The sequence below is a fragment of the Cervus canadensis genome, chromosome 22 (assembly GCF_019320065.1).
Source record: "Cervus canadensis isolate Bull #8, Minnesota chromosome 22, ASM1932006v1, whole genome shotgun sequence".
NCBI classification, from domain to species: Eukaryota; Metazoa; Chordata; class Mammalia; order Artiodactyla; family Cervidae; genus Cervus; species Cervus canadensis.
In genome coordinates, this window is record NC_057407.1 from 10054833 (window position 1) to 10082784 (window position 27952).

A 27952-nucleotide genomic window follows, 5' to 3' on the forward strand; every position below is an offset into this window, starting at 1 on the left:
CGGCGGCCGCGCGGTTTGGTCCCGGACGGGCGCCGTAGCCGAGAGCTGGGCGGATGTTGTGAGTCGGGACTCCGCGGCGGAGGCTGGGGGGTGAGTGAGGGGCGGCCGGGCTCCGAGATGGGCGGGCTTCCCCGTGGCTCCCCTTGCGTCCCCGGCCTGTCCAGTTGTGAGAGTGCTCGCCGCGCGAGGGATCGCAGCCTGTGGTGCCGGACTCCGGGCCGGAGCTGGCCTGGAGGGTCCTCCAGAGCTTGGGGCCGGGACGGAGGCGACTCAGGGGAGACTAGCGGTGCCCTCGCGTCCTTGGGGGTGGCTTCGGTTCCGAGCCCGGAACCCTCGGCGGGGCTGAGCGGGACGACGTGACAGGGAGCCCCCGGGCAAAAGTCAAGGCCCGCCTCCCACCTGGGTCGTCAGCACCTGACACCTGGAGTGGATGTCCGGAAGGTTTGCTCATCAGCTCCGTGACAACGTCTAACCTGTCGTGCACCTGCTCTGTGGCAGAGGCCGGTGGCGGGCGGCAGGGCAGGGAGTCGCCTTCTTGAGGGGCAGGCGTGGTGCCAACTGGGAGTGGGCAAGAATGTGTGGCGGGAGCAGAGGAGCTGTTTGGGGTGAGATAAGAGAGAGGAGTTCTGTCTCAGGCATTGCTGGCGGACTAGGCTCTAGACCCGCACCGACTAATAGAACTTTCTGTGATGATGGCAGTGTTCTTTATTTTCGGTGTGTAGTCCAGTTACCATTAACCACATGGGGCCACGGAAATCCTTGAAACGTGACCAGTCGAATTGAGAAATTGACTTTTAAATTTTTTAACTTTTCCTGACCCAGGGATTGAACCCACATCTCTTAGGTCTTCCTGCATTGGCAGGCGGGTTCTTTACCATTAGCACTGCCTGGGAAGCCCTCTGAAACTTGAATTGAAATTTAAAGAGCCACATGTGGTTAACAGCTGCTGTGTTGGGCAACACAGCTCTAGATCAGTGAGGCTGGCACCAGTGACTTAGTGCCCCTTCGGAAGCAGCTGTAACAACACCATGGTGTGTGAGGGATGGACAGCAGTGGGAACAGTGTGTTCTGTAATGAGGGCAGGGCTGCTGCTGTGAGGGGGTAGGATGTTGTGTGTGTTGGTGGAGACAAGAAAACTGGCAGGTCTTTGGAAAAGAGAAGGGAGGAGGATCCTGGAACTGAGGCAGGGGGTCCTGGCCTTGGATGTCAGTAAGACTTGCAGCTGGAGATGACACCAAGGTCTTTGGATGGTGGACTAGGTGTAGGGTTCTCTCTTCCACATGTGGACCCAGCGTGGTTGATAGCCGAGAAGGATACAGGAGCTCTGTTCCTGGGCCACCTCCCTTTGGACACCTGGGTCTGATTTCCCACTGGGTTGAGGCGTTCGTTAATAGTTTGCTTTAACAAACACATGTGGCATCTGCTCCCTGTCGGGGCCTGAGTGAGCACTGGGTCAGGGTGGGGGTACTGTCACGTGGTCCCAGACCCCCACCCACCCTCCCTGTGTAGGAAGCTGGAAACCCCTGCTTGGAGGGCCCCAGGGTCTGGCAGAGTGGTGAGAAACTTCCTGGGTTGGTGCATGCGTGAGTGCATGTGCAGTGGCTTCACCTGTTCCTAGGCCTTCCTGACACCCCAGGATTGAGGTCAATATGGGGGCCCTTGGCTTCCTTCAAATAGACAGGCTCTGCCTCTGCTTAAGCCCTCAGGACTACAGGCTGCCCACAAGAGGTGAAAGATGGCATCCAAGGAGGGTGGCATGGCTTTCTCCCGCAAGAGCTACAAACTGACCTCAGATGCTGAGAAATCCAGGGTCACAGGTAAGGGTTGGCAGGGCGGGGAGGAGGCTCCCAGTGTTGAGGGAAGCAGGAAGAAGACACAGAGGCAACCATGTCCCGGGTCCATTGAGCCCTGGGCCCTCCTGCGCCTCCCTGTACCTGTGAGCCCCCTCTTCTCCACCAACTGCCATGGAGCAGGGCACCCACCAGGACTGCTCCTCTGACCCCTGTGGCTGGGCTTGGACCAGGAGCCTCTGTGGCCGGTAGGGACTGGGAGCCACACTGACCCTGTGTCCCTTCTCCCTTCTAACCTGTGGCCCAGGCATCGTGCATGAGAAGCTGCTGAACGACTACCTGCACCGTGTCTTTTCTTCTCCTGATCACGGACCCGCGGCAGCCACCAGCAGGTATGGCCGGATGGCTGTCCCTTCCCTCTGCGGGGCCAGACCAGAGGCGGGAGGCTGGGTTGTGGGGAGGGAGGCTGGGCTCTGGGTAGGCTGGCTTGCATTCCATCCTCGCTCTGCCGCTCCTGACTGTGAGACCTGTGGCCCAAAGAGTACCAGATTCTTCGCCCTGGCAGTGCTGGTACCTCCCTTCTGAGGGTGTAGCAGAGGTCAGGGGCACAGTGCAGGGTTAGTCCTCTGCGTAGCACTTCGTACCTACTCTACATGCAGCATCTGGTCCATCTGCACCTGGCCTTACCTCCGCTGCAGCCTGGCCCTCCATAGCCTCTGCTGGATCTATAATATGCAGACCCCATCAGCCCTTTATTCCTTGCATGTTTAGTATTTTTAAGTTGAGCTTATACCCAAGTTATAAGTGTAGTTTAGCAGCAACTTGTAAAAGCAAAAGCGTCTGCCATCTTCTAATATAAACGATGGCACGTGATTCCATTTTGTTTTCTTTATCTCATAATGTATGCAGTTTGGGTTTTGCCGTATGGGAAATTTGCTTAAAATTTTTGTCACTGTCAGTTTCTTTAAAGTTATTGAGGAATAAGCGGCATACCATAAACTGCGTGTATTTAAAGCACACCATCTAGTTGCGACACAGATAACCTGAGAAGCCATCACTGCATGGACATAACCCCAAAAGTTTATTGGAGTTTTAAATCCTGTTTTTGTCATCAGAGGTTATTCCTGCATGGTTTTCTACATGACACGTTGATAGTGGTGGGCATCTTTTAGAGCCAGGAATCTGCCTGAGCGCTGCCCTGGTTTAGGGGGGCTTTGGTTTTTGTAAACAGTGCTGCGTGGACACCCACGGTTGGGATCACGTGCCTGGAGTGTTTGAATCTCAGTCACTCGTAGGACTGCTGGTGAATTTCTTCTTCTTCAAAGGGTTCTGAACATTCTTCCTCCCTGCAGTGAGGCATGGGTGTCCCTATGTCTCAGCCCCCTCGCCAGCCAGCCTTGTTCTGTCTTGCAGTTTCTGCTCACTGGGTAGGCCCAAAGGGCCCCCTCTTCCATTTTAGCAGTCATGGTGGCCAAAGGGTTTCCACTTGTGGAGGGCTGGGGCCCACCTCTGCCCCAGCCCCAGTCCTGGCCTGTCCCCAGGGCCACCCGATCCCTCCCTCATGTGACAGCAGAAATGATCCTGCCACCACTGGTGCCGCGGTTGCCAGGAGTGAGAGCAGGTGGCGGAGCCGTTAGTCAGTGGTAGTGGGGACGCAGAATTCTGGGCCAGGACCTGGGCAGGCCAGAAAGGCCAAGCCAGGGCTGAGGCCAAATGGGAGGTGCTGCAGGCATTCACTGAGGCCGAGTCTCAGACTGCCTGCCCACAGCTGCTCTTAAAAGCAGGCACAGGACTGGAGCAGCCCTCCCAGTGTGGGCCTGTAAGAAGTGCCCTTGAGGAAGCCTACTTGATCTGTGGGCCCACTGGGGGTGTTAAGAGACAGAGGGGCTCCAGCCTTCCACGTTACTGGCAAGGCACCCCATTGCACAGCTGCCTCCTGGCCTTGACCTGGGACTCCACAGCAGTGGGGAGGAGGCTTCATGAGTCTCTCCTCCTTGCAGCTCAAGGTCAGTTGTAGCTCACGGTGTGGGAACATACAGCCCCTGGGCCTGGGCTGAAGCTACCTAGCCAGAGAGTCGGTGCGCTGGCCCATCCACGTGCCCTTCCAGGGCCTGACCTCTCAGGCAGTGAGCAGGGTGTGAGCTGGGATTCGACATGGAACAGCAGGTGCCAGCAGTCTGAGGGCTGGATCCGGATGGGCCTGGGACTCTGCTCCTGGAGCCCTGCTAGTTACACCACCTCATTCCTGGCTATTCTTAGCAGCTGAGCTCAGGATTAGCTGGCCAGCATTAGGCAGAACTCTTTCTCCTCTGGGCATGTGTGCTGGGAGGATGAGGGGGCCACTCATACACATCCTCCCAGCCCCTCTGGCTGGGGCAGGTGGCCTGCCGTGTGCTCTCCTCTCCTCTGCAGGTGGGTCCAGGACACAGCCAGCCAGAAGCTAAGAGGGCTGAGCTCTGCATCCTCCCAGGACATGTCTCATTCAACACACAGGCTTCCCTGGATGGGACCACAGACCTGGGGTCAAGGATTGGACTAGACGGTCTTGGTACTGAGCATCCTGGGGTTCTGCGCTTCTCCCAGCCCTCCTGGCCCAGGCGTAATCAACAAGCCACCTTCAGGAGTGGGCAGGTCCTGGGCTACACAGGGAGCATTACTGCTCGGACTCTTCACAGCATCTCTGACATACAGCTGTTGTTCCATTTGTACAGATGAGGGGATTGAGGCTGACAGAGGGCTCTTCCTTCTTCTTCTTCTTTTTTTTTAAAATCAGTCTTGCAGTGCTCCAAGTTTAGTGGATAACCCAGTCTTCTGACCCCCAGCATCCCAGAATGTGGGACTGGCACACCCCTTGTTCTGGAGTCTGGGCAGCCACCCTCCTCAGCTCAGGAGAAGGGGACTGGGAGAGGGGTTTGGCATCATCTGGCTGGTTTCAAAGACTTGGGGGCCCCCTCTCAGCCTCTCACTCTCCCCAGGAAACCCCTGAACTTCCAGAACTTGCCAGAGCATCTGGACCAGCTGTTACATGTGGACGAGGAGGAGGAGGAGGAGAGCCAGGGTAGGTGGCAGCATAAATCTGGAAGGGGGTTCAAGGGCTGGGGGGCTCGGTGCCCTTTCTGTGTCTGCCTGAGCCTGTGCCTGGCCCAACCCCTCACCCTCATCTCTGCTTTGCAGAACAGGTTGAAGGGCGGCTTGGCCCGTCCACTGTGGTCCTCGACCACACAGGTGGCTTTGAAGGGCTGCTTCTGGTGGATGATGACCTCTTGGGGGTGAGCAAGGGCAAGGCATGGGGCCCTAGATCCAAGCCCCTCCTGATGTGGCCCATTGGGTCCCCAACCCCCAAATCCTCCTGACATAGCCCCGAAACCCTCTTGGTGTGACCCCAGCCCTGAGGTCTTCCCAACACAGCCCCCTCCCGTCACACTTCCGGCCCAGGATCCCTCCTGACCCGGGCCTGGGCCCTTCCACCCTGTTCCGGCATGGTTCAGCATTGGCCACGACAGGTGTCGCTACCAAGGCGAGCCGAGTTGGCATGGCACTGTGCTTCTTTGGGGAGGCCCCCTGTGTGCCTGGGAGGAGGCTCACCACCCCCTGCTCCCCACCCAGGTGATTGGACACAGCAACTTTGGGACGATCCGCTCCACCACGTGCGTGTACAAAGGTGAGATCATGCTCCGCCATGGCCCCGGGGAGTTGGCAGGGAGTTCGAGGGCCCAGGCCTGAGACAGGAGGCAGTCTTTGTTTCCCTGCTGAGTCTGACATGACTCTTTCCAGGGAAATGGATCTACGAGGTGCTCATCTCCTCCCAGGGGCTCATGCAGATTGGCTGGTGCACAATCAACTGCCGCTTCAATCAGGAGGTACTGGCGGAGAGGGGCCCCTCCCAGGGAGATCTGGTCCGCAGCAGGCCTCAGCAGGGCTCAGGCAACCCCCCAGCCCAATGGGGTCTGTTCAGGACCCACACCTGGACTGCCCTCTGGAGGAGGACCATCTCCTACCCCATCCCAGGATACCCCAGCCCGGAAGCAGCTCTCTTGCCTTCCCTCAGTACGTCAGCCCCCTTCAGTAGAGCCATATGGGTCCAAGGCTGGTGCCTGGCGGGCTCTGGCCCTGCCCCTCCCCACTCCCCAGACCTCACGGATGACTCCTCCCTAGGAGGGGGTTGGAGATACACACAACTCCTATGCCTATGACGGCAACCGGGTACGCAAGTGGAACGTGACCACGACGAACTACGGAAAGGTGAGGCCCAGGCCCCTGCTGCCCACCTGCCCTCTGTCCTGTGGCCAGTCTCCCCTGGGTGCAGTGGAAGACGCAGGGGAGGGGCAGTGTGGGCAGGGCCCTGGGCTTCTGCTCATCTGCATGGCTTCCTCCCCTGGCAGGCGTGGGCAGCAGGGGACATCGTGAGCTGCCTGATCGACCTGGACGAAGGCACTCTGTCCTTCTCCCTGTGAGTCTCCCCTCTGTCCTCAGGCCTGGCCTCTGGGGCATCCCCAGGCTGCCCTCATGGTCTGGGCCCTCCTGTAAGGGCTTTGGCTCTGGCAGCTGGAGGCTGCTCGCGGGTCCCTTTCAGCCACCTCCTTCTTAGCCCTGGCTCACGGGCCCTCCTTTCTGCTCCAGGAATGGTGTGTCACTGGGCACTGCCTTTGAGAACTTATCCAGGGGCCTGGGCATGGCTTACTTCCCAGCCATCAGCCTCTCTTTCAAGGAGTCTGTGGCCTTCAACTTCGGCAGCCGTCCCCTGCGATATCCTTTTGTGAAGAAGGCTGTGGGCTGTTTGGATGTGCTTGAGGAAACGGGAGGGGGGCTCCCTGCTCCCAGAGCTCTGTGGGCCGGGGCAGGCCCAGCTGCCATGAGGAGTGAATAGGGTACGGCTTAGGTGAGTGTCAAAGATGATGCTTACACTAAGCATCGTTGTTTCAGTTGAACAGCAAAGAGCATGAAGAGGCAAGAGAAGTTTCAGTCCACAGAGAGAGGAGAGGGAGGGGTGTGGTGCAAACTAGGCAGTCTGACCTCGCAGCCCTGCCCTGGAGCCCAGGCCCCACCGCAGGGGTCTTGGTGGGAGGGGTGGGCGTGCTGAGCCACAGAGCCGGTGTTGCTGGCTTAACGCGGTGGTACCTACCCAGTGGCAGGCTACCGGCCCCTGCAGGACCCGCCGAGCGCCGACCTGGCTCGGGCACAGAGGTTGCTGGGCTGCTTCCGGGCCGCGCTCAGCGTGGAGCTGGACCCCGTGGTAAGCCGATGTCCGGGCCAGGGGGCTGGGGGCTTTCTGCAGCCCTCCACCCCTCACCGCCCTCTCCTCCTCTGCACCCCCAGGAAGGGCGGCTGGTGGAGAAGGAGAGCTCTGAGTGGCGGTTGCAGGGCCAGCCCACCGTCCTCCTCACCCTGGCCCACATATTCCATCACTTCGCACCGCTCCTGGTGAGGGGACGCGAGGGGGAAAGGCCCAGGCTGTGGGCTGGGGTGCTGAGGTGCGTGCGGTCCAGCCGCATCACCTGGCGGGGCCCCCGTGACCAGAGCTCTCAGACCTCAAGGATGTCATGGGGTAGCGGGGGGCAGGGAGGAGGAGATGCTTCCAGTTGAGGGTGTTGGGCTTTCTAGAAAAGATCCAGGGGTGGTGACATCCCAGGCCAAGGGAACGGCCTGTGCGGAGCCCCATTGGGGCCGTGGGGCAGCGGCCTTTCCTGTGTCCCCCTCAGACCCCGTACGGGCTCCTCCATGTCTTAGGGTTGCTCGAGGGGGCCCAGGAGTCCGTCTATGGCCTTGGTCAGGGCTTGGGGGGTGGGCCTGAGTGGGGTAGAAGGCCGCCATCTCACTGGCACCCGGCCTTGGTGCAGCGCGAGGTGTACGTGGTGGAGGCCGTGCTCATGAGCTTCCTGCTGGGTGTCGTGGAGGCGGGCCCCCCCGAGCGGGCGCAGACCGTGGTGCACCAGGTCCTGGACCTCCTGTGGCTCTTCATGGAGGTGAGGCCGGGACGGGGGAGGTGCGGGGAGGCGTTGGAGAAGGCCGCGCGGACGGCCGGCCCGGGCTGCCCTCGGCGGCTCGCTGTGCAGCCTGACCGCCTCTTCCAGGACTATGAGGTGCAGGACTGCCTCAAGCAGCTGATGATGTCCCTGTTGCGGCTGTACCGCTTCTCGCCCATCGTCCCCGACCTAAGCCTGCAGGTGGGAGCTCCCGCCCCGGGCCCTGAGCCCCCCGGGCCTCCCCCGCCCTCTCTGAGCACCCTCTCCCCGCAGATCCGCTACCTGCGGCTCACCATCGCCATCCTCAGTCACCAGAAGTCCCGCAAGTTTCTGCTGAGCAACGTCCTGTATCCTCCCCTTGCTGCCAGGCAGCCAGACCTGTGGTGCCCGCTGGGGCCAGCAGAGGTCCTGGGAGGGTGGTGTACCTTCAGCCAGGGCTCCCCCTGGAGGCTCAGGAGGGCCAGAGCCACCTTGCTTCAGGACTCAGCCTTCCAGCACTTTCTCTCCAGAGCAAGGAGGGTAGCGCTATGCGGAGGTGGGTGAGGTGCCACCCACACCTGCGCTCTTCAGCCAAAGCACTGAGCTTTTATCTGTTGTCCATGGCGGGTGAGATCTTGACAGAGTCAGTTCTTGTGTTTCCAGAAAAACATGGAGAACGGCAGGAATAGGAAAGAGAGCATAGTTTCGGGCCCCTGGCTGGGAAGCCTGTGCTGGTAGCTGTCCTCTCTCTCTGGGGTCCTCAGCCTCTAGGAGGCAGAAGCACATGGAAAGGCCACAGCCCTCCACCCAGCTGTCCCAGCACCTGCTCCTGTGACAAGCCGTGATCAGGCACTTGGAGGGAATTGGGCACGGCATTGACAACCACAGCCCTTTCTCAGGGCTCAGAGGCAGGGCAAGCAGGCACACAGCAGCCATGGGCCCCTGAGATGGGGGAGGGCAGGCTCTGGGAGGGCTTCCCAGGGAGGACTCGCAAGGGTGTGCGGGGCCCTGGTGGTGAGCAGAGCTCTGCCTTGACAACCACCAGCTTCGACGTGCTGCGGTCTGTCGTCTTCTTTTACATCAAGAGCCCGCTGCGCGTGGAGGAGGCAGGCCTCCAGGAGCTTATCCCGACCACATGGTGGCCCCACCGCTCCCCCAGGGAGGTGAGTGGGCCTGAGGCGGGTGGGCGCAGTCACAGCGAGGGCTGATCTGGGCTGTCTGGACCACCTGCGCTTGGCACACGAGGCTGCTTGCTGGGCTGAGGGTGGGAGCAGAGCTCTCCTGGGTCCTGGGTGAGTCTTGCCATCTCAGATCCCCCTGCCCCTGCCCAGGGCAAAGAGGAGATGAGGGAAGAGACCTCCGAGGAGAGGCTCCGGCGGCGTGCCTACGAACGGGGCTGCCAGAGGCTCAAGAAGCGCATTGAAGGTTGGCCCCCAGTCTCGGGCACTGGGTGAGGGTGGAGGATTTGTGCGCGGGTGTACTTGGGGCACTTGGAGGGGACCATGCTTAGGTGGGACGCGGGGATCCCTGGTGGTAGAACCCTGATCCAAAGCTGCTCCCCTGGCCCATCCCTGGGAGCCTGAGGGCCCGGCCTGGCCTGAGGGTGTCCTGCTCCTCGCCCCACTCCCAGTGGTGGAAGAACTACAGGTCCAGATCCTGAAGCTGCTGCTGAACAATAAGGATGACAATGGGGTGAGTGACTCCCAGGCCTGCCTGCGTCCCTGGTGGGGAGGGTGCCAGACGGGGCCCGGAGACCCAGAGGGCAGGGCTGGCATGGGCCCTGTGCAGGGTGCGGGCTGGGACGCGCCACTGGGTCCAGTCTGGGGCCAGCATCCTCAGCTCCTCACAGCCTCAGCTTTCCTTCCCCCAAAGGGTGAAGCTTCCAGGTACATCTTTCTGACCAAGTTCCGGAAGTTTCTGCAGGAGAATGCCAGCGGCCGGGGGGTAGGTGTCCCCACCCTGGCTGTGTCTCCGGGTTTGCACCTGGCTTCAGGCACCATCTGGTCGTCACCCTGCCCTCCCCACTGAGCCCCGGGTCCCAGGGCAGGGCCTCGGATGAGGAGTGGGCTGGCCTCTGGGCTGCACAAACGCGTGTCTCACACTTGTGTCTACAGAACACGCCCATGCTCTGCCCCCCCGAGTACATGGTCTGCTTCTTGCACCGCTTGATCTCGGCCCTGCGCTTCTACTGGGACGAGTACAAGGCTTCAAACCCGCGCACCTCCTTCAGTGAGGGTGAGCGTGGCCCGGGCCCCACGTGGCAGGCGCTGGGCATAGCTGGGCACTGGGCAGCCCTGGCCGTTGGTGTGGAGGCTGGCTGAGGCCAGGGCTGGGGGCGCTGTCCCAGGCCTCCTGCCTGATGGAGCCCTGCTCCCTGGGGCACGGTGTTTGCGCTGATGGTCCCCAGCTTCCTGTCCTCCATAGGCCCCTTTCCTCAGTCCTTTCCCACCCAGCCCTTCGTCAGGGATGCCTTGGCTGGGCTCTGAGGTGCTGAGGGCACTGTTTGTGTGGAATGGAGTCCTCAAGGCTCAGTGGGAGCAGCCTGGATTGGGGGATCTCCCACAGGGCTGGGTCAGGGTCCTCTGATTCTTCCCTGGGTGATGCACAACCAAGAATGCCCCCTTCATCCCAAGTTGTGCTGTTCCTGGAACTGACCTGAAATGGCAGAGGGCAGGAGTGGTAGGGCAAGGCTGGTCAGGTCGCGGTGGCCTAGGCCAGGGGTCCTGCTGAGCTCTGACTGCTGGTCTGACCTCGCAGAAGCCTACGTCCCACCCCAGATCTTCTATAACGGCAAGGTGGACTACTTTGACCTGCAGCGCCTCGGAGGCCTCCTCTCACACCTTCGGAAGACGCTCAAAGGTGTGTGCAGGCCCGTGGGTGGTGGACAGGGCAGCTCCTGAGCCAGCCCTGCCTTGACTGCTGAGCTGTGCTGTGTCCACCAGAGGGCGCCCGAGCTTTCCACCTGCTCAGCGGAGAAGATGCTGCTGGGCCTCCTTTGCCTAGGGCTGTCGTCCAGCTATTCCTTCCCTTGCATCCACCCCAGAGGAGGTCTGAGAGCCCTGTCATGAAATCGCGGGCTGATGGAGCAGGGGAACCTCGGGGTCTTGGTGAGGGGTGGGGTGGGGAGAGCTGGCGCATGTTTGCTGCTTGAGCTGCTTTCAAGGATGAGCACAAGCAGCTCCGGTGCAGAGGACTGAGGGCACAGTGTGAGTGGGGGCAGAGGTGCCAGCAGCGGCCCAGCACGGCCTGGAGAGGTGTGCCAGAGCTGGTGTGCCGGAGAGGGAAATGAGAGGTGGGAAGCAGTGGGAGATGAGGCCCGGGAGTCTGCAGGGCTACAGAGTTGCTGGAGGCTCCTTTGGGGACCGGGGTAGCTTCGGAAGGTCCTGAAGCAGAGGAGCAAGATTGGGGTTGGGAGTCTGCATCGTAAGAAGTTCTCTCTGGACGCTGGGGTGTGGCAGGTGGAGTGCAAGGGCCCAGAAAGGAGACGAGGAAGCAGAGTCGTCCAGGCAGCAGAGGAGGTGGGAGGACATGGGGGGAGGGATGACCCCAGGCTTCCTGCCAGAGGCTGTGAGGTTGAGGCATCCTCAGGAACAGGAACTACAGGAGAGGGAGGGCGGTGCAGTGTGTGAGGGCCCAGCGATGCAGCCAGGATGAAGGCCTGGGCTGGAGGCGGAGCTGCTATGTCTGGCTGTCAGAATAGAGGTGGGGACAGGCCTGCAGTGAGGCCTGGACAGCTCTGGATCAGCTTCAGTTTACGGCGCAGGACAAGGAAGAAAGTCAGAGGAGTAGGAGGGCCCTGGAGAGAGTGAGGTCTCAGAGATAAAGACAGAGGGAGTGACAGGAGAGCCTCCTGCCTCACTTAGCAGGACTTGCCCCACGAGACCCAAGGCCTTGGGGTGCAGGGTGAAGGCTGGGTTGGAGCAGGTGGAGGGCAAGGCACAGGCACCATGCTATATGTGACTCCAGCACCCTCTCACTGTCCTGAGCGGCTCCACCTGTGACCCCTCGCCCCTCCACTTGCCTGAGAGCCTTGCTGCCCTTCCTCCTAGATGACCTTGCCTCCAAGGCCAACATCCTGATCGACCCGCTGGAGCTCCAGGCGACCACCATGGACGACCTGGACGAGGACGAGGAGCCAGCCCCCGCTGCGGCCCAGGTGCCGCGGTAGGGGCAGGCGGGGACTTTGTGTTGGGCTGTCCTTCTAGCATTAGGGCCAGGGTGTCCCACGGGCCATCTCCCCATCCGTGCTGGCAAGGAGCTTGTCACCCGGCAGGGTCCCATGCTATAGGGGAGGCATGGAGGGCCGGTGTGGTGGGAGGGCCGCCAGCTGCTGAGGCCGTACGAGACCCCGGTCCTTGGGAGGCACAGTGAAGGCTGGGCAGGGGCAGTTGGAGGACAAGGAGCAGCCGCTCGGTAAACGGGGCCCCGCAGGGCCCATCCCCCAGCCCACGAGTCAAGGGAGCCCCGCTGGGATTGTTGAGTGGAGTCTGGCCTCCTCTCTCCACCGCAGCGCCCCATGCAGGCCCTGGCCGTGGGGGGCGCGCTGCCCCTGCCTCGGCCTGGCTGGCTCAGTTCTCCAACCCTGGGCCGAGCCAACCGCTTCCTCAGCACCGCAGCTGTGACCCTGATGACCCCACGGCGGCCCCTGAGCGCCTCAGAGAAAGTGAAGGTCCGCACCCTGAGCGCAGAGCAGAGGACGCGCGAGGACAGTAGGTGCCAGGCAGGGCCGGGGGGGCCCCCCGACGGAACCCTCTGTCCTGTGAGGCTCTCCCCCACGCAGAGCCAAGTACACCTGTTCCCTCCTGGTCCTGTGGCCTGGCAGCATCTCAAGGGTATGGGAAGTGCACTCTGAGGGCGGGAGATCGATGCTACAAAAATAGGTCCTGGAGGCAGGACCTTCCCCGCCCTCGGCCGGCTCCCACATTCTCCCTGCAGGTCCCTCCTGGGGCCCGGGCCAGGGGCGAGGGCTTCCTTCTCCTCCTGCGAGGCCCCTCCTGGCTCCATAGGCTTAGACGAGAACTGGAATGGCCCCGAACCTGACCCTGACCCTGTCCTTGCCCTGTTCCCTAGTCGAAGGTAGCCAGTGGAATGAGGGCCTGCTGGTGGGGCGGCCCCCCGAGGAACCTGACCAGCCCCTCACTGAGAACTCCCTGCTGGAAGTCCTAGATGGCGCCGTCATGATGTATAACCTCAGCGTTCACCAGCAGCTGGGCAAGGTCTCGCACATGCGTGTCACATGGTTCTGTGTGTCTGCATGCATCTGTGTGCACCCACGAGCCCACTTTCTGCAGCAGTGTCTGGGCATGGCTGTATGCATGAGCATATGTCATAGCAAGACGAGTGTTTCTGCCGGTGCCGTTTGGGCCTGACCTGGTTGACTTCTGTGGGAGGGGGCTGTCCTCCTAAGGTGAAGGGTTTGGTGGGGCTGGGGTCCAGGCTGTGTGTGGAGAACCCTGTGCAAGGTGCCCAAGGGTCCCCCAGACGTGTGATATCTGGTGTCCGGTGCTCTAGATGGTGGGAGTGTCTGACGATGTCAACGAGTACGCGATGGCCCTGCGGGACACAGAGGACAAGCTCCGCCGGTGCCCCAAGCGGGTAAGGTGGGCAGGCAGGTGGGACTTGGGGAGGGCGAGCTGTGGCAGAGGGCGGCTCGCTCGCTGGGGCTCTCCAGGGCAGCCCACGAGGGAAACCTGCTCCCTGCCCCTGGGGGCTGCCCAGCAGCTCCTGTCCCACCCCCGCCCTGGCCGGCCCACGGCAGTGAGAGTGGGGCCAGCAGCAGGGCCAGGCCCGGCCTGAGCCCCGTTCGTGAGCCATGGCCTGTGCCAAAGTGCCCGCACCCCGGCCACTAAGTGCTGACGCACACCCACTCTCCTCATCAATTATGGATTCGCCCCTGAGTGCTTCCTTGGCCATGTGCAGAGTCAGCAGGAAGCAGGGCCTGCCGCCCTCCTCCCCTGGAGCCCCTGTGCCGTAGCTCTCCGACCTGGGGACGAGCCATTCCCTGTCCTGGCAGCCCCCGGCCCCACCTGCCCACAGAGCCCAGGCTTGTTCAGGGCAAAAGCAGCTGTCAGAGCTGCAGTTCTAGCCTGGCATTCCTGGGGGGACCCCGCCATGGGCTCAGCTCACAGCCCCACGTCCATGCTCTGAGGGGCCCCGAGGCCCTGGCCCAAGCCCACCAGCAGGTCAGACTGAGGAGGGTTTTGAAGAGTGGAGCCGCGTCCACCCCGCCCTGCGCCTGCCCCGGGCACAGTGGGCCCTGCCAAGCTGCATGGGTCTGGGCACGGGCCCTGTCCTGACTGCCTTCTGCTCCTCCTCTCCGGGTGGCAGAGGAAGGACATCCTGGCGGAGCTGACCAAGAGCCAGAAGGTTTTCTCAGAAAAGCTGGATCACCTCAGCCGCCGTCTGGCCTGGGTCCATGCCACCGTCTACTCCCAGGTGAGCAGGGCGGCCTCGGCCAGCAGCTGCTCCCTCCTCCAGTTCACGGACTGGTCACTGACTGGGCTGGGTGGTGCCGCCCCTCGGTGCTCCTTGCCCTCCCAGGCCTCGGGCACACATGTGCCCCCTCCCAGCTCCTCAGCCTCCCTCCTCCCACCCTGTGCCATAACCCCTGATCTTTTCATGCCCGTGAACTTAAGCAGATGCCGTCTGTGGACCCCAGTTCCCCATTCCAGTTCTCATGGTCCTCCCCTGGAGGACCAGTCTGTCTCCACCTGCTCCCGGGTCTGCTGCCTCTCCTCTTCTCCTAGTGTGTCCAGGGTGCTTGGCCTCCCCCAGCCTCAGTCTGCTTCTCTGACTCCCTCCATCCCCTGCTCTTAAGGCCAGTGGCTTGTTCCCTCCTCACGCATTCATTCCCTCGTTCATTGAGTTACGTGCCCAGATCCTGGAGAATGCCACGTGCCTTCCTGACCTTGTAGCGAACCAGAGAGCTGAGTCTGCCCTCCCAGGACAGATGAACAGATGGTGCACTCCTGCTGTGACTGTGTTTTGACACCCCTCCCCCGGCCCTGGACCCACAGTACTTGTTTTATCTCCCCAGCTGCCCTGGCATCTCCCCCGCAACCAAGTGAGCGCTTCTGGATGCTCCCCAGGTGCCTGTGTCAGGGCGTCTGTTTACCTTCTTGGGCATGCCCCTCCCGCATAAGTGGGTGATCACAGCTCTTGGTCTCCCTGTCTCTGCCTCCCCGTCTCTGCTTGCTCTCTCTTCTGGTGGCTCCTCCCCAACCCCACCCACCCTCACCTGTTACCCCTCTGCTCCAGCCCCACAAAGATGGGCACTGACTTCCCACCACCAGGATTTCATGCCCATCCACCTCCCTCCATAGGCAGTCTTGCAACCACCCCACCCCTGCACTGTCTTCTTAGGAACCTCACCCTTCCATCTCTTACCTTCTTTTTGAATCGTGATAAAATATACATAATGTAAAATTTACCATCTTAACCATTTAAAAAAATCATGGTAGAATACAGTACATGCCTTGCCATCTCGATCATTTTAAATGCAGAGTTCAGTAGCATCAAGTCTATTTACATGGTTGGGCAGCCACCTCCAGGACTGCTGTCATCATCTCCCCAAACTGAAACTTAGACCCACTAACTCCCCACTCCCCCTGCGCCTCCGTTCCCAATCATGGTTCTACTTTCTGTCTCTGAAGTTGACTGCTCTCGGTACTGCACCTAAGTAGACTTCAGGTCACTTCACGTCGCTTTACCATCTCATGGTTCATCCATGTTGTACCACATGTCAGGATTTTTTTCCGTTTTAAGACAGTAAATATTCCGTTGTGTGTGTATCATGTGGTGTTTATCCACTTATTCCTCTGTGGACATTTGAGGTGGTTCTACCTTTTGGCTTTTGTGAATAATGCAGTTGTGAACATGGGGGTGCTAATACCTTTTCAAGATCCCATTTTTAAAATTTCTGTTTGGTGTATACCCAGAAGCAAAATTGCTGGATTGTGTGGTAATTCTATTTTTAATTTTTTTGAGGAACTGCTGTATTGTTTTTCGTAGTGGCTGCACCATTCCCACTAGCAGGACACGGGGTTCTAATTTCTGCCTATCCTCACCAATAATTGTCACTGAAAAAATTTTTTTCACTAGTAATAATCTGTCCTAAAGGAGATCAGTCCTGGGTGTTCATTGCAAGGACTGATGCTGAAGCTGAAACTCCAATACTTTGGCCACCTCATGCGAAGAGTTGACTCATTGGAAAAGACCCTGATGCTGGGAGGGATTGGGGGCAGGAGGAGAAGGGGACGACAGAGGATGAGATGGCTGGATGGCATCACCGACTTGATGGACATGAGTTTGAGTAAACTCTGGAAGTTGGTGATGGACAGGAAGGCCTGGTGTGCTGTGATTCATGGGGTCGCAAAGAGTCGGACACGACTGAGCGACTGAACTGAACTGAGCTGAACCTGTATAAAGTGGTGTCTCTTTATAGTTTTGATTTGCATCTCCCTAGAGATTAGTAACATTGACCTTACTGGGTATTTTATATATCCTTCGTTGAAGAAATATCTATTCAGTCCTTTTGCTTAGTTTTTAATTTGATTGTTTTTCTGTTTTTGATTTGTAGCAGTTCTTTCTGTATTCTGGATATTAACCCCTTAGCACACTACAATTAACAAATATTTTCTCCCATTCTGTGGGCTATGTTACTGCTCTATTGATTGTGTTCTTTGATGCACATTTAAAATTTTTTTAAATATTAATTTATTTGGCTGCACTGGGTCTTAGTTGAGGCACGTGGACTCTTTAGTTGGGAGCACAGTCTTAGCCACTGGACCACCCGGGAAGTCCCTCGCCCCCACGGCCTATCCATGCCTCCACACTCCCCAGTGGTCCACTCCTTTGCTGTCCTGGACTTGGCCGTGGCCATGGCTTCCTCGCGGCCTCATCCCCACTCGCCCCTGCAGACCCTTCTGCTCTGGGCAGCGTCCCAACAACAGGTTTCTGGTCACAAGGCACCCTCTTGCTTAAGGCCTTGCGTACCTTAAAACAGTACAGACAGGCTTCTGGTCGGGGCTGTAGTGCTGCCTCTCCAGGTTGGTGGCCTGTCCTGCCTGCCCAGCACAGTGCTTGATCACACCCTGCCTGAACTCCTCTCCCGCTTCCTGGAGTCCAGCCCTTACATCGTGCTCCTGGGAGGCCTTTCCTCTTCCCCCGACTGGGCTGCACCCCATGACACCCCCCCACCAACAGCAGCCTGGCAGTACCTGTCCGCCCCACCTCCCTCTGCAGGAGAAGATGCAGGACATTTACTGGCTGCTTCGAGTCTGCCTGCGGACCATTGAGCACGGCGACCGCACGGGTTCTCTCTTTGCCTTCATGCCCGAGTTCTACCTGAGCGTGGCCATCAACAGCTATAGCGCCCTCAAGAATTACTTCGGCCCCGTGCACAGCATGGAGGAGCTCCCAGGTGATTGGGCCGTTCAGGCTGGGAGGGGGCAGAAAAGGGGGCCTTCGCGGAGTGAGCCCCAGGAGCCCTGTTCTGAGCTCTTGTGGCCCAGAAGCACATGTCCCACCTGGGGCTCAGACAGCATCAGACAAGCGTTTGCACAAGTCCCGCTTGGCGGAGAGCCCCGTCCTAGGACCAGCAGCCAGAGACCTAACAGCTGCTCCCTGGCGTGAGGAGGAAAGAGACACGATGGAGAACAGGGTGTGAGGAGCCCCGCCCCGCCCTGCCAGGACTGTCACTTCCTTCTGGGTGCTGCTGTGGCCCAAGAGCCAGCCGGCCTCTTGCCCTCTGCCCTGGCACTGACCATGGGGTGTGGCATCCCACGCAGGGGCAGGGTGGGCTTGTCTTTGCAGATCACAGCAAGGAGCAGGGGCCCTGCTGGTGGCCACAAGGAACAGGGGCTTCTTGCAGACCCCGGATTCCGGGATGGCCTTAGCAGTTCACTTCTGGATTAGGCTGTGGGCTTTTAGGTTCCTGGCCCGTCCCCTGCCCTGCCCTCAGCCTCGGGGCCTGCCCAGCCCCCACCCTGAGTCTGTGTCTTAGTCTCTGGCCAACCATTAGTGAACGCACAGCCTAAAGTCCCCAGATGGCAGCTTGGGCCCAGATTGGCCCTTGGAGCTGGCTCTGGAGCCCGCCTCCCAAGCCCACCTACAAAGAGATGTGCCTGCCTCTGGTGTCCACAGTCCCCACCAGCTCATCCTATCACCCCACCCTGCAGGCTATGAGGAGACCCTGACCCGTCTGGCCGCCATCCTTGCCAAACACTTCGCAGACACACGCATCGTGGGCACTGGTGAGGTGCTGGACAGAGGGCTCGGGGGGATGCAGACTGGGTGGCACCCCAGGCTGGCCATTTTCTGCAGAGATTGCTGCCCGGGTGGGGGTAAGGCATGGGCACCAGGATCATGCCAGGCACCTGCTGAGGTGTGGCCTGTCCCGGCAGACATCCGGGACTCACTGATGCAGGCTCTGGCCAGCTACGTGTGCTACCCCAACTCCCTGCGGGCCGTGGAGCGGATCCCTGAGGAGCAGTGAGTGGGGGTCCGGGGGCAGGGGGCAGGCACGCTGCCCTGCAAAGCACGAGCCTCACCCTGGGCCCACCGCCCGTTGCTCTCGCAGGCGCATCACCATGGTGAAGAACCTCCTGGCTCCCTACGAGCAGCGGCCCTGGGCCCAGACCAACTGGATCCTGGTTCGGCTCTGGCGGGTAAGGCTGGCTGGAGGGGAAGTGGCTGTGGCTGGTGGGGTTTCCCTGCCCCACTGACCTCCTGCCGCCTCTTCCCCTAGGGCTGTGGGTTTGGGTACCGCTATACGCGGCTGCCACACCTGCTAAAAACCAAACCTGAGGATGCCAGTTTGCCCAGCCTCCAGAGTGAGTACCCAGGTCTAGCAGGCAGGGGGCCCTCACACGCTGTTCTGAGGTTCTCACAGACTTCCCCACTTCTCCCAGCCCTAGTCCTGGACTTGCAGTGGGCCCCAAACTCCCTGTCCACCCCCCAGGGTTTCCGTTCTCTCCTTCCTCCAGTCCGAGGACACTCTGGGACTCTGCAGTCCCACGTGTGCCCTCAGGTCACAGTGAAACGGGCAGCATCTTCCCAGGCTGCTGGCAGCTCACACACCAAGTGTGCCCTGTCCCTTGTCCTCTAACCCAGCTCCCTGACCTCCAGCCTTGTCCCAACTCCATGTCCTCTGCCCCTTTACTTCCACCTGGTGATGCCGGATCTTGGATATCCGAGTCAAGATAGGGGCACAGACTGGGGGTTGGCTAGGGCCCCAGAGGGTGTCCATAGGGCTACCTGGAAGAAGGGGCCATTTGTTGGGAGCACAGTCTGCGTTCTCGGTCCTGTGAGCCCGAGGACCCCCCTGGGCCCAGCCCAGGGCCTTGGGCTGTCTGGCTGCACAGCCTGCCTGCCCCACACTGTGCTTGCCCCACACAGTGGCCCGCTTTAGCCCATGGGGTATGTTTCTGCCCTTGTAGGCAGTGTTTGGGCCTAATGGGGTCCCCAGAGGCCAAGGGCCTTGTGCAGTTACATGGCAAGTCCTTGCCAATTGCCTTGGTCCTGGCTCTAGGGTGGACCTGAGCTGCCCGTGGAGAGCAGGGGGGCAAATCCGCATCCTGCTGCTGCAGGAACTATTGATTTGCACGGGGGAGGGCTGGCCAGCCTGGGTGCGGCTGAGGGCTCTGGTTACTGCTGCCTGTCAGCCCAGACTTGGCGCCCACCACCTCAGCCTTATGCCAAGGCCACATCAAGGGCAGCAGAGGACTGGAGGATGGCAAGGCTCAAAGCCGGCTCTTGGGGAGGATGGCCTTGACACGAGCGGAGAGCGCTCTGGGCCGCCCTGTCTAGCACACCGTGAAGGGCGTGTGACTGAGGACTTGCTGGCGCTTGGGGGCTGTTCTAGAACTTGGGGTGGGATGGGGGTTGGGAACAACGGCAGCCTGTGGTTGGCCCAGCAGAGGGAGGGGACAGGTTTAGCCCTAACCCCTAGCAGCACTGTGCCCCTGCCTTCGAGACCTGAGGTTCCCAGAGAGCCGTCTCTCTGCCCTTCACCAGCGGCCCCCTAAGGGAGGACAGAGGCGGGAAGGCGGGGCCACTGACTGGGGTGCGATGATGCCCAGCCACGCTTCCCCACTCCCCGTGCCCGCAGAGCCCTGCCCCTCCACCCTGCTGCAGCAGCACATGGCAGACCTGCTGCGGGAGGGCTCGGACGTGGCCCCCAGCTTCCTCAACAGTGTCCTCAACCAGCTCAACTGGGCCTTCTCCGAGTTCATTGGCATGATCCAGGAGGTGGGTCATGGGGGCACCTTGTGGGCCGGGGGTGGCAGAGGACGAGGCACGACACGCGGTGTGGGCAGACCCCTGACGGCTGCCCACCTACCCGGCGGGGCTTAGATCCATCAGGCTGCAGAGCGCTTGGAGCGGAACTTCGTGGACAGCCGGCAGCTCAAGGTATGCGCCACCTGCTTTGACCTGTCAGTCAGCCTGCTGCGCGTCCTGGAGATGGCCATCACACTGGTGCCGGAGATCTTCCTTGACTGGGCCCGGCCGACCTCTGAGATGCTGCTGCGGCGGCTCGCACAGGTGTGTCCATCTGGGCAAGGGGTCAGGCCCCTGGGGACACCCTAGTGGTGAGCCCACCCACCAATGGGTTCCTGCCCCACAGCTGCTGAATCAGGTGCTGAACCGGGTGACAGCCGAGAGGAACCTCTTTGACCGTGTGGTTACCCTGCGGCTGCCTGGTGAGGACCGAGAAGCCCAGGACCAGCATACTGCAGGCCTCGGTTCCTCTGCCCGAGCAGTGCTGCTTGACCCGATGACAGCCTGCATCGGACCGCCGGGGCCTGGCATCCCCAGCCTAGCTCAGCTGTCTGTGGGGAGGATAGAGGGAAGTGCTGGAGCCCCTGCAGCAGGAGTGCTTTCGAGGCTCACCCCCTTCCTCCCTTCCCCGCAGGCCTGGAGAGTGTGGACCACTACCCCATTCTGGTGGCAGTGACCGGCATCCTGGTGCGACTCCTGGTGCATGGCCCAGCCTCAGGGTGAGTGCTGGAGACTGGGCGGGGCCTTCCCGAGGCTCGTCCTCACCTGGGCCTCAGTCAGGCCTGGAGACAGAAGGAAGCTAGAAGAGGTGTGAACCGAGTAATGAGTAACTAGGTGGCGGTGGTAGCAGCTTGGAATAGAACCCAGGACCTCAGCAGCGCAGGGTACCCTGGCCTCGGGCAGGGCCGTTGGCTGTGGCTGTGCCTCAGGTGGGGGTGCCAGCCTGCCATGCCAGGACAGCCCTACTGGGCTTCAGAGCTGAGCCCACACACCTGGGTCTGTGAAGCCTCCAGCAATGAGCACGAACTGCCTTTATTGAGAAATCCCATGACAGCTGGATCCAGGATACTTGTGGGCCCCCTGGCTCAGCCCCCCTCCCCCTCCCCACAGTGGGAGCGATGAGATGTATGTGAAGCCAGGGCACTGCTTCAGCCATTAGGGCTGAGACCAGTGCCAGCCCTTAAGAGGATTCTAGTCTCGGAGGACAGCAAGTTCCAGCTGGGCTCTCTGGTCGCAGCCAGGCTCGGCAGGCTTTTTACTGCAGACAAGCTGGGGATACGGGCCGTAGCGCCCCTCACTGCTGTCCTGCGAGTCCGTGGGAGAGGCCCTGCCCTCAGTGGCCTGTGATGCCCCAGGGGGTCCCTTGAGCTTACTTGCTTCTTGCCTGCTCACCAGACTGCATGGATTGTGAAGCTTGAAGTAGACTGAATGTAGGTGCACAGGCAGTCACATTTCACCAGAGCAAGGGCTTGGAATTTCTTCTGCACCCTGCGGGTGGGGCCTGGTCTTCATTTGAAGTCCTCCTCCGCTTCCCCTGCGGGCCACTCCCTTCCCATCTCCTTGGGGAGCGGGAAGTGGTCACGGTTCCCTGCCTCACCAGCACTCTCCATAATGGCTGGCCGCCTCGGCCCAGCCACTCATTCTGGGGCTCTAATTGCAAGGGCTCTTTCAGCTGGGCCTCGGTTCTAATCCTCATGGGCACATGTAGGCCCTGCTAGGTCCCGGTGCTGGGGAGAAGCAGGAGAGAGGTAAGAGACCTGAACTTCTCTACCAGCGAGTGGGGTCGCTGTGGGAGGCTGGAGGACCAAGCCCAGGGCTTCCCACCAGCAGCTGGCAGTTGTTCGGGCAGCAGCTGGGAGCAGGACAAGCAGCTGGTGGGCAGCAGCCTCCATGCGGGCCATGGGCAGCCTAGGTCATCACCAGACCTTCAGAGGCTGTGGAGCTAGTGGACTCGGAGCCAGCCTTGAGCCGCAGGCCCGAGGGATTGTAGAGGTCGAAGTCCTCAGCTACCGCTAGCTGCACACGACCATTGAGGCCCCTCCTGCCAGGCTCCAGAAAGACCACGTGCTTGTGGACGCTGGCTTTGCGGCTGGGTGCGTCAGGTGGTGTGGTGCTGAGCACGGAGGACTGCGCGCTCAGCTCCTGGAGCGGGCTGGGTGTTTGCGGCCAGCGGCGGCAGCAGCGGCAGGTGCGGTGGTAGCAGCGGCGGCAGCCGGGGCAGGGCGGCGCGAACAGGTAGAGGAGCACGAGCATCAGGCCCACGGCGCAGCCCAGCAGCGTGGTGAAGCCGGTGTTGAAAGCGTCGGGCTCTGGGTGGGGAAAGGACACGCTCACATTGTACTCGTGCGTCTGGTTGTGATGCAGGCGGGGCCCGGTGGCCAGGCACACAAAGACACCCTCGTGCCACGGCTGCACGCTGCCGATGGTCAGGCTGCCGTCGGCCAGCACTGCAATGCTGCCATTGCGAGATCCTGGTGCCACGAGCAGCTCATGCTGCGGGGAAACCCAGGCCACGTGCAGGGCTGGGGCGCTGGTGTTGCAGTGTAGCCGCAGGGACCGCCCCACCTGCACGTGCAGCTGCTCTTCTGGCCGTTCCAGGTCCTGAGCCAGGGCCACCGAGCAGTTCTCGAAGACACGGCTGTGCGCAAAGAAGCGCACGCGGGAGGTGGGTACCTTGAAGGCCAGGCAGGTGTACTCGCGGGCAAAGTCGCTCACGGCACTGAGCCCCCGCTGGTGCCAGCGTCGCAGCAGGTGGTAGAGACGGCAGTCACAGGGTAATGGGTTGTTGTGCAGGTAAAGGCCGTTCTTGAGAAAGGCAGGCAGCGCTGCCAGGTCAGGCACAGGGGTGCGTCGTATGCGGTTTGAGGAGAGATCCAGAACACGCAGGTGGGCTGAGCCCAACCCGTGCAGGTGGTTGAAAGAGAAGAATGAGAGTTCGTTGCAGCCCAGGTAGAGATGACTGAGTGTGCCCAAGCGGTGGAAGGCACGTTCGTCCAAGTGCGCCAGGTGGTTATTGAACAGACGCAGCGTCTCTAGCGCTCCCAGCCCGTCGAGGTCGTGGCGGCCAAGTGCCCGCAGGGCGTTAGATGACAGATCGAGCAGCCGCAGGCTACTGGCGTTGGTGAAAACTCCCCGACCCAGCGCCTCCAGCTCATTGTGATTTAAATGCAGGGTGCGGAGCCGGGAGAGGGGCGCCAGCCAGCCGGGGGTCAGGCGCTGGAGCGCGTTGTGGCTCAGGTCGAGGTGTGCAGCCGCGGCCGGTAACGTGCCCGGCACCTCCCGCAGCCCCAGGCCGGCGCAATCCAGCAGGTCGGCAGCACAGACGCATTTCTGGGGGCAGTTGTGAGGCGCGTGGGGCAGGAGGCTGTCCGAGTCCTGGGTGCCTAACCCGACGCGCAGCAGGCACAGTAGTGTGCCCTGCAGCACCAGCCGGGCCATCTGGGAGGCTGCCGGGCCAGGACAGGGCAGCTCAGTGGGCGGCAGAGCTCCGAGACTCACCCGCTTCTCCGGTGAGAAGTGCCGGGCGACGGTCAGCGAGCCAGGGTGCTGGCTCCTCTCGCAAGGCCGATCGGTTCCAGGTTTGGAAATGCGAGTTGGCCGCGCTCGCTCGCCACGCCCTTCTCGGGCTTCCCCAACTCCATCCTGAGTGCTTTCCAGAGTGCGCTCAAGCTTCTAAATACTCCCCCGGAGGCGATTTCTCAGGGGGCGGGGCCGCCGGCCCCCATTGGCTCCCACTGGAGGGGCGGGGCCGCCGCGTCCCGCTCCCCCGCCCCGTAGTCCTCGCGTGGCCGCCAGGGGGCGCGAGTTTGGCCGGCGGCTTTCCAGAGGACCTGTCTCCCGGAAGAGAAGAGGAAGCCTGGGAGGTACGCCTTCCAGCTGCTTGTGTTTTTTTTTTTTTTTTTTTGAAGATAAACGCGTATTAGGGAGATGGTGTTTTCCTCGAAGGATTATTGTGTACGAGGGGCAGGTGTTCCTTTTGTAGGGTTAATGTGTGAGAGAGAGCAAGTGGCCTTTCACAATCTCATGGTGGTGCCCCCTTTGACCTGCTCAGGGCGGGTCATTACTGGGATCTAGGACTTTACTAGGAGGATCAGAGAGCAGCAGGGCGATAGGGTGGGACGAACAAGGCGGTCATGGGAGTGGGCTGGACTTTCACAGGACCCCACCCCTCCAATAATAGGGATCCCAGGCCCAGGATCCTGACTTCCCCTGTACCCTCTCCTACCTAGGACAGAGAGGGCCACGTCAGTACTCCTGGCTGATCCCTGCTTCCAGCTCCGCTCCATATCCTACCTGTTGGGGCAGCTGGAGCCCCCTGCCCCTGGCACTGCTCTGCCAGCCCCTGACCGGAAGCACTTCTCCCTACAGAGCTGTAAGTGGGCCAGGGAGGACAGGGATTTGAGGCTGGGTCGGGTCAGTCGTCTTAAGAGCAAATTCCCAGGCTGGGAATACTCAAGAGGCACCGGCGTCTGAGGCCTCATTTGGCCTGACCCTCCTCCCACCCACCGCCGCCGCAGATACAGATTACATCAGCGTGGAGGAGCTGGCCCAGGTGGAGCAGATGCTGGCACACCTGACCTCTGCATCTGCGCAGGCGGCAGCTGCCTCCCTGGTGAGTGGGGCCACAGCACCCGGGGCCACGCCAGGTCACTATGCATCAGCACAACCGTGTGTGTGGTGCACACCCACTTGTCTGGGCGTCTGACCCAGCCCACCCTGCACTCTGCTCCCTGCAGCCCACCAGTGAGGAAGACCTCTGCCCCATCTGCTACGCTCACCCCATCTCTGCTGTGTTCCAGCCCTGTGGCCACAAGTCCTGCAAGTACGTGGGCCCCTTGGGCACAGGGGGCAGGGTGGGGGCGGGGAGGGATACACTGGCCACCGGCATGCCCTCCCCTGTTGCAGAGCCTGCATTGACCAGCACCTGATGAACAACAAGGACTGCTTCTTCTGCAAAGCCACCATCGTGTCAGTGGAGGACTGGGACAAGGCAGCCAATGCAAGTGCCACTTCCTCAGCTGCTTAGGCCTGCCTGGCCCACACAGCAGGAACCTCCACCCCTCAACTCAAATACAGGCTGGGCCCTATTTATGAGCCCCTTGCCCTGTCCCCCTCTCCCCACTCCATCCCACCTCCTCGCCTGTGTGAACCTCTTCAGCAGGGGCCCAGCCATGCCCTCTTTGTGCCTCAGCTTGATTTTCAGTCAGGGCCGCAGTGAGCATTAAATTATTATTCCATACAGTCCTGGCCCCATTGTTCTTAAGGGAGTGGGCTTTGTGGGGTATGCCCAACAAGGATCTTGCCAGATTATGTCCATGGGAGAAGGCAGGTGTCTGGCAACTTCAGCCTCGTCCAGTCCTCCCCAGTCAAATGGCAGTGAGTCCAGGCCTTCAGACGTGTCGAGCCAGTGTTCCCCTTGTCAAGGGAAACTGGGGCTCGAGCGGCCCCACAGCACCCCTCACATGATGATGCGGGGCTCCGGCACCGACTCACCAATAGACTTGTGGGGCAGCACGCTGGCCCCGTTGAGGTAGAGCTCGTCGCTCACTATGACATCCTCGCCCAGCACGGTCACGTTCTCCATGCGCACCTGCGGGGAGGAGGTAGGCACGGCAGTGAGGCAGAGGCCGTCCCCACCGTCCCCACCGAGCCCAGCCCCGAGGCTTACCCACTGGCCCACACGGCAGCGCCAGCCCACGATACAGGACTCCAGCCAGGAGTGGGAGCGGATGTGGGCATCTCGCAGCACAGTGCACCTCCGAATGCACACGCCATCCTCCACCACCACACCGGGCCCCAGACTCACGTTGGGGCCAATGCTGCAGTTCTCACCGATACGGGCACTTGGGTCCTGAGGACAGCGGGGAAAACCCAAGTGGGCCACCTGTCCTCCAAGATGGAGGCAATCGATGATGGGCTGGGCAAGGGCCTCACCACCAGCACGTTGCCCACAATGCCAGGGCCTGAGCACAGCTGCTCAGGATGCTTCTGTCGCAGTGACTGTAGGAAGAGGCACATGCCGGTGAGGAAATCCTTGGGCTGCCCAATGTCCATCCAGAAGCCTGCAGGGAGAGAATGCATCAGGGGGCTCAGCCCAGCCACAGACCACCCCCACCCTGTGGCCTCCCCGCCTCACCCTGCAACTCCATGGCATAGAGCTGCCCTTCCTTGGCCATGACAGGGAAGATCTCCTTCTCAATGGATGTGGGCCGCAGCTGTGAGAGTGGGCAGCTCGTGAGCAGGGTCACGGCAGTGGTGGCCTGTCCCACCCCAGCCCACCCAGCAGCTGGCTTCTACACACCTGGATGCGCCGTAGCACTGAAGGACTCAGGATGTACATGCCTGCGTTGATCTTGTTGGACACAAACACCTGTGGCTTCTCCACGAACCGGTGAATGCGGCCTGTGTCTGCCTCACACACCACCACACCGTACTTAGACGGTTCCTCCACTTTGGTCACCTGAGTGCAGGGGGATGTCAGGCCTAGTCCAGTACTCCTGAGCCTTGATGGACATGCTGTCCTAAATTTCCCATGCTTTGTCCCCAGTGCTTAAAGGCACAAACTGCACAGCTCTGCACCCACAACACCACCGGGCAGTTCAAGGCTGCAGAGGGGGAGACACTGGGCGTGAGGGGATGTGAGTATCAGAGAAAGAAAACGTGCTGTCTTACCAGAATGGAACCCTCCTGACCGTGGTGCCGGTGGAACTGCACCATGGCTTCGAAGGGGAAATCGCAGATCACGTCACTGTTCAGGACGAAAAAAGGGTCTGCAGTCTCACAGAGCAAGTCTCGGGCCAGGGCCAGGGGCCCCGCTGGGGGAAACGAAGAGGCCACCATCATCTTGAGGGTCTGAGCCCCTGGAACCAGGCTCAGCAATCCCCATCCAAGCTTAATCTTGCCCTTTCCTGGCCCTAAACCCTCTCCAAGGGATGTTCCTTCTCTCCTGACCTGTCCCCAGAGGCTCCTCTTCGTGGGACATGGAGATTCGAATTCCTAGCTGCAAGGGAGAAGCGCCCCTGTCAGTTTCCTCTCATCGGAGTGAAGAGCAGGGACCAAGGGAAAAGGCCAAAAGTCAGTGCCTCACCTTCTGCTCCTGCGCTTTCATTTCCTTCTCCAACACTTGAGACATATAACTCACGGCCAGAATCACGTGGTCCACGCCGGCCTGGGGGACAGAACAGCGCCGGCCGCCAGGCAGGCTCAGCCGAAGGCACGGACGTCCCCGATCTCCAATCCCTGGCCAGTCCCACGACCTACCAAGACCCCGACCCGGGCCTTACCGCGGCCAGCGCCTCCACTTGATGCAGCAAGATAGGCTTATTGCAGAAGTCCACCAGCGGCTTCGGGATGCTTAGCGTCAGCGGCCGCAGACGCGTCCCATAACCGCCCACCAAAATCAGTGCCTTCATTGCACCTGTGGGCGGCCGGAGAGTGAGTCCGAGACTCCGAGGTGTCCACGGCCCGCCTCGCGGAACCCTGCCGCACACTCCCGCCGCCGTGCCCTTCACCAGCCAGACTGACCAACGGTGCCTCTGCCCCGTCCGCCCAGTCCGCGCTAACGTTAGCTCCGCGGCCACAGCAAACGGGGACGCTACGCCGTACGGACAGCTTCGGGCTCCTACCTCCGGCTGGCGGCGGGCGGGAAGTGACGTATGCTAGGGCAGACCAATCAGCTATGGTATACGTGGCACGCCGTCAACGTAGGAGCGCCGGGACGCGAGGCTCCGACAGACGCAGCCAACGAGAGCCGAGCGCGCCGGGCTGCCATGGGAACCGGGATCAGGGACCTGCGGGTCAGCTGGCCATTGGCGGATCCAAAAGCGGAGCTGGCGCCAAGGGCGAGGCTTCCTTTGCGCCGCGCCCAGCAGATTCCCGCACCACCCCGCCGGACCGGAGAAAAGGGGCAGGGCAGGGGGCGCGGGTGGGCCTTATCAGGCC

The 27952-nt window shown here is 61.1% G+C and overlaps 3 protein-coding genes across 12 annotated transcripts; 1 reads left to right on the forward strand and 2 right to left on the reverse strand.

Moving 5' to 3' along the window:
- Window positions 1-4: 4 nt before the first annotated feature.
- Window positions 5-25252, forward strand: RNF123 (ring finger protein 123). 8 transcript variants are annotated; one of them, XM_043443331.1, is made up of 39 exons: window positions 5-90; window positions 1700-1817; window positions 2098-2182; window positions 4766-4848; window positions 4965-5059; window positions 5397-5451; window positions 5565-5650; window positions 5946-6032; window positions 6173-6240; window positions 6411-6536; window positions 6909-7023; window positions 7107-7211; window positions 7628-7753; window positions 7862-7954; window positions 8027-8100; window positions 8778-8895; window positions 9064-9157; window positions 9363-9424; window positions 9605-9676; window positions 9847-9967; window positions 10490-10591; window positions 11782-11896; window positions 12341-12441; window positions 12803-12948; window positions 13244-13327; window positions 14060-14167; window positions 16976-17153; window positions 17911-17985; window positions 18136-18223; window positions 18312-18399; window positions 18480-18564; window positions 19842-19981; window positions 20087-20275; window positions 20358-20433; window positions 20646-20730; window positions 24241-24383; window positions 24529-24623; window positions 24748-24833; window positions 24917-25252. In XM_043443331.1, exons 2-39 carry the CDS (start codon window positions 1736-1738, stop codon window positions 25035-25037), a joined length of 3852 nt encoding a protein of 1283 aa, XP_043299266.1. In that variant the 5' UTR covers window positions 5-90; window positions 1700-1735; the 3' UTR covers window positions 25038-25252. The 8 variants fall into 8 exon arrangements, with proteins under 8 accessions (XP_043299266.1, XP_043299262.1, XP_043299269.1 ...); XM_043443327.1 differs by having other exon boundaries at window positions 11782-11888; window positions 12243-12441; XM_043443330.1 differs by having other exon boundaries at window positions 21-90; window positions 1707-1817; window positions 11782-11888; window positions 12243-12441.
- AMIGO3 (adhesion molecule with Ig like domain 3) lies at window positions 21025-24241 on the reverse strand. The gene has a single exon (XM_043443335.1). The coding sequence runs from the start codon at window positions 23447-23449 to the stop codon at window positions 21920-21922; it is 1530 nt and encodes a 509-aa protein (XP_043299270.1). The 5' UTR covers window positions 23450-24241; the 3' UTR covers window positions 21025-21919.
- GMPPB (GDP-mannose pyrophosphorylase B) lies at window positions 25222-27664 on the reverse strand. Of its 3 annotated transcripts, none has more exons than XM_043443340.1 (9): window positions 27536-27664; window positions 27295-27428; window positions 27099-27179; window positions 26963-27011; window positions 26684-26826; window positions 26313-26471; window positions 26148-26226; window positions 25946-26073; window positions 25222-25862 (listed from the first exon to the last, which is right to left on the reverse strand). In XM_043443340.1, the coding sequence occupies exons 2-9, from the start codon at window positions 27421-27423 to the stop codon at window positions 25470-25472; spliced, it is 1161 nt and encodes a 386-aa protein (XP_043299275.1). In that variant the 5' UTR covers window positions 27424-27428; window positions 27536-27664; the 3' UTR covers window positions 25222-25469. The 3 variants fall into 3 exon arrangements, with proteins under 3 accessions (XP_043299275.1, XP_043299276.1, XP_043299274.1); XM_043443341.1 differs by having other exon boundaries at window positions 25222-25601; window positions 25680-25862; window positions 27295-27661; XM_043443339.1 differs by having other exon boundaries at window positions 27295-27662.
- Window positions 27665-27952: the final 288 nt, after the last annotated feature.

Excerpts from the sequence above, each read along its gene's own strand:
- RNF123 (XM_043443327.1), top strand. The coding sequence starts at position 1,736 with ATGGCATCCAAGGAGGGTGGCATGGCTTTCTCCCGCAAGAGCTACAAA. Across the intron at positions 8,101-8,777 it reads TTTCTGCTGAGCAACGTCCT|CTTCGACGTGCTGCGGTCTG; the intron begins GTATCCTCCCCT and ends GACAACCACCAG. Across the intron at positions 8,896-9,063 it reads CCCACCGCTCCCCCAGGGAG|GGCAAAGAGGAGATGAGGGA; the intron begins GTGAGTGGGCCT and ends GCCCCTGCCCAG.
- GMPPB (XM_043443340.1), bottom strand. The coding sequence starts at position 27,423 with ATGAAGGCACTGATTTTGGTGGGCGGTTATGGGACGCGTCTGCGGCCG. Across the intron at positions 27,012-27,098 it reads TGAAAGCGCAGGAGCAGAAG|CTAGGAATTCGAATCTCCAT; the intron begins GTGAGGCACTGA and ends TCTCCCTTGCAG. Across the intron at positions 26,472-26,683 it reads GTCAGGAGGGTTCCATTCTG|GTGACCAAAGTGGAGGAACC; the intron begins GTAAGACAGCAC and ends CCCTGCACTCAG.
- AMIGO3 (XM_043443335.1), bottom strand. The coding sequence starts at position 23,449 with ATGGCCCGGCTGGTGCTGCAGGGCACACTACTGTGCCTGCTGCGCGTC.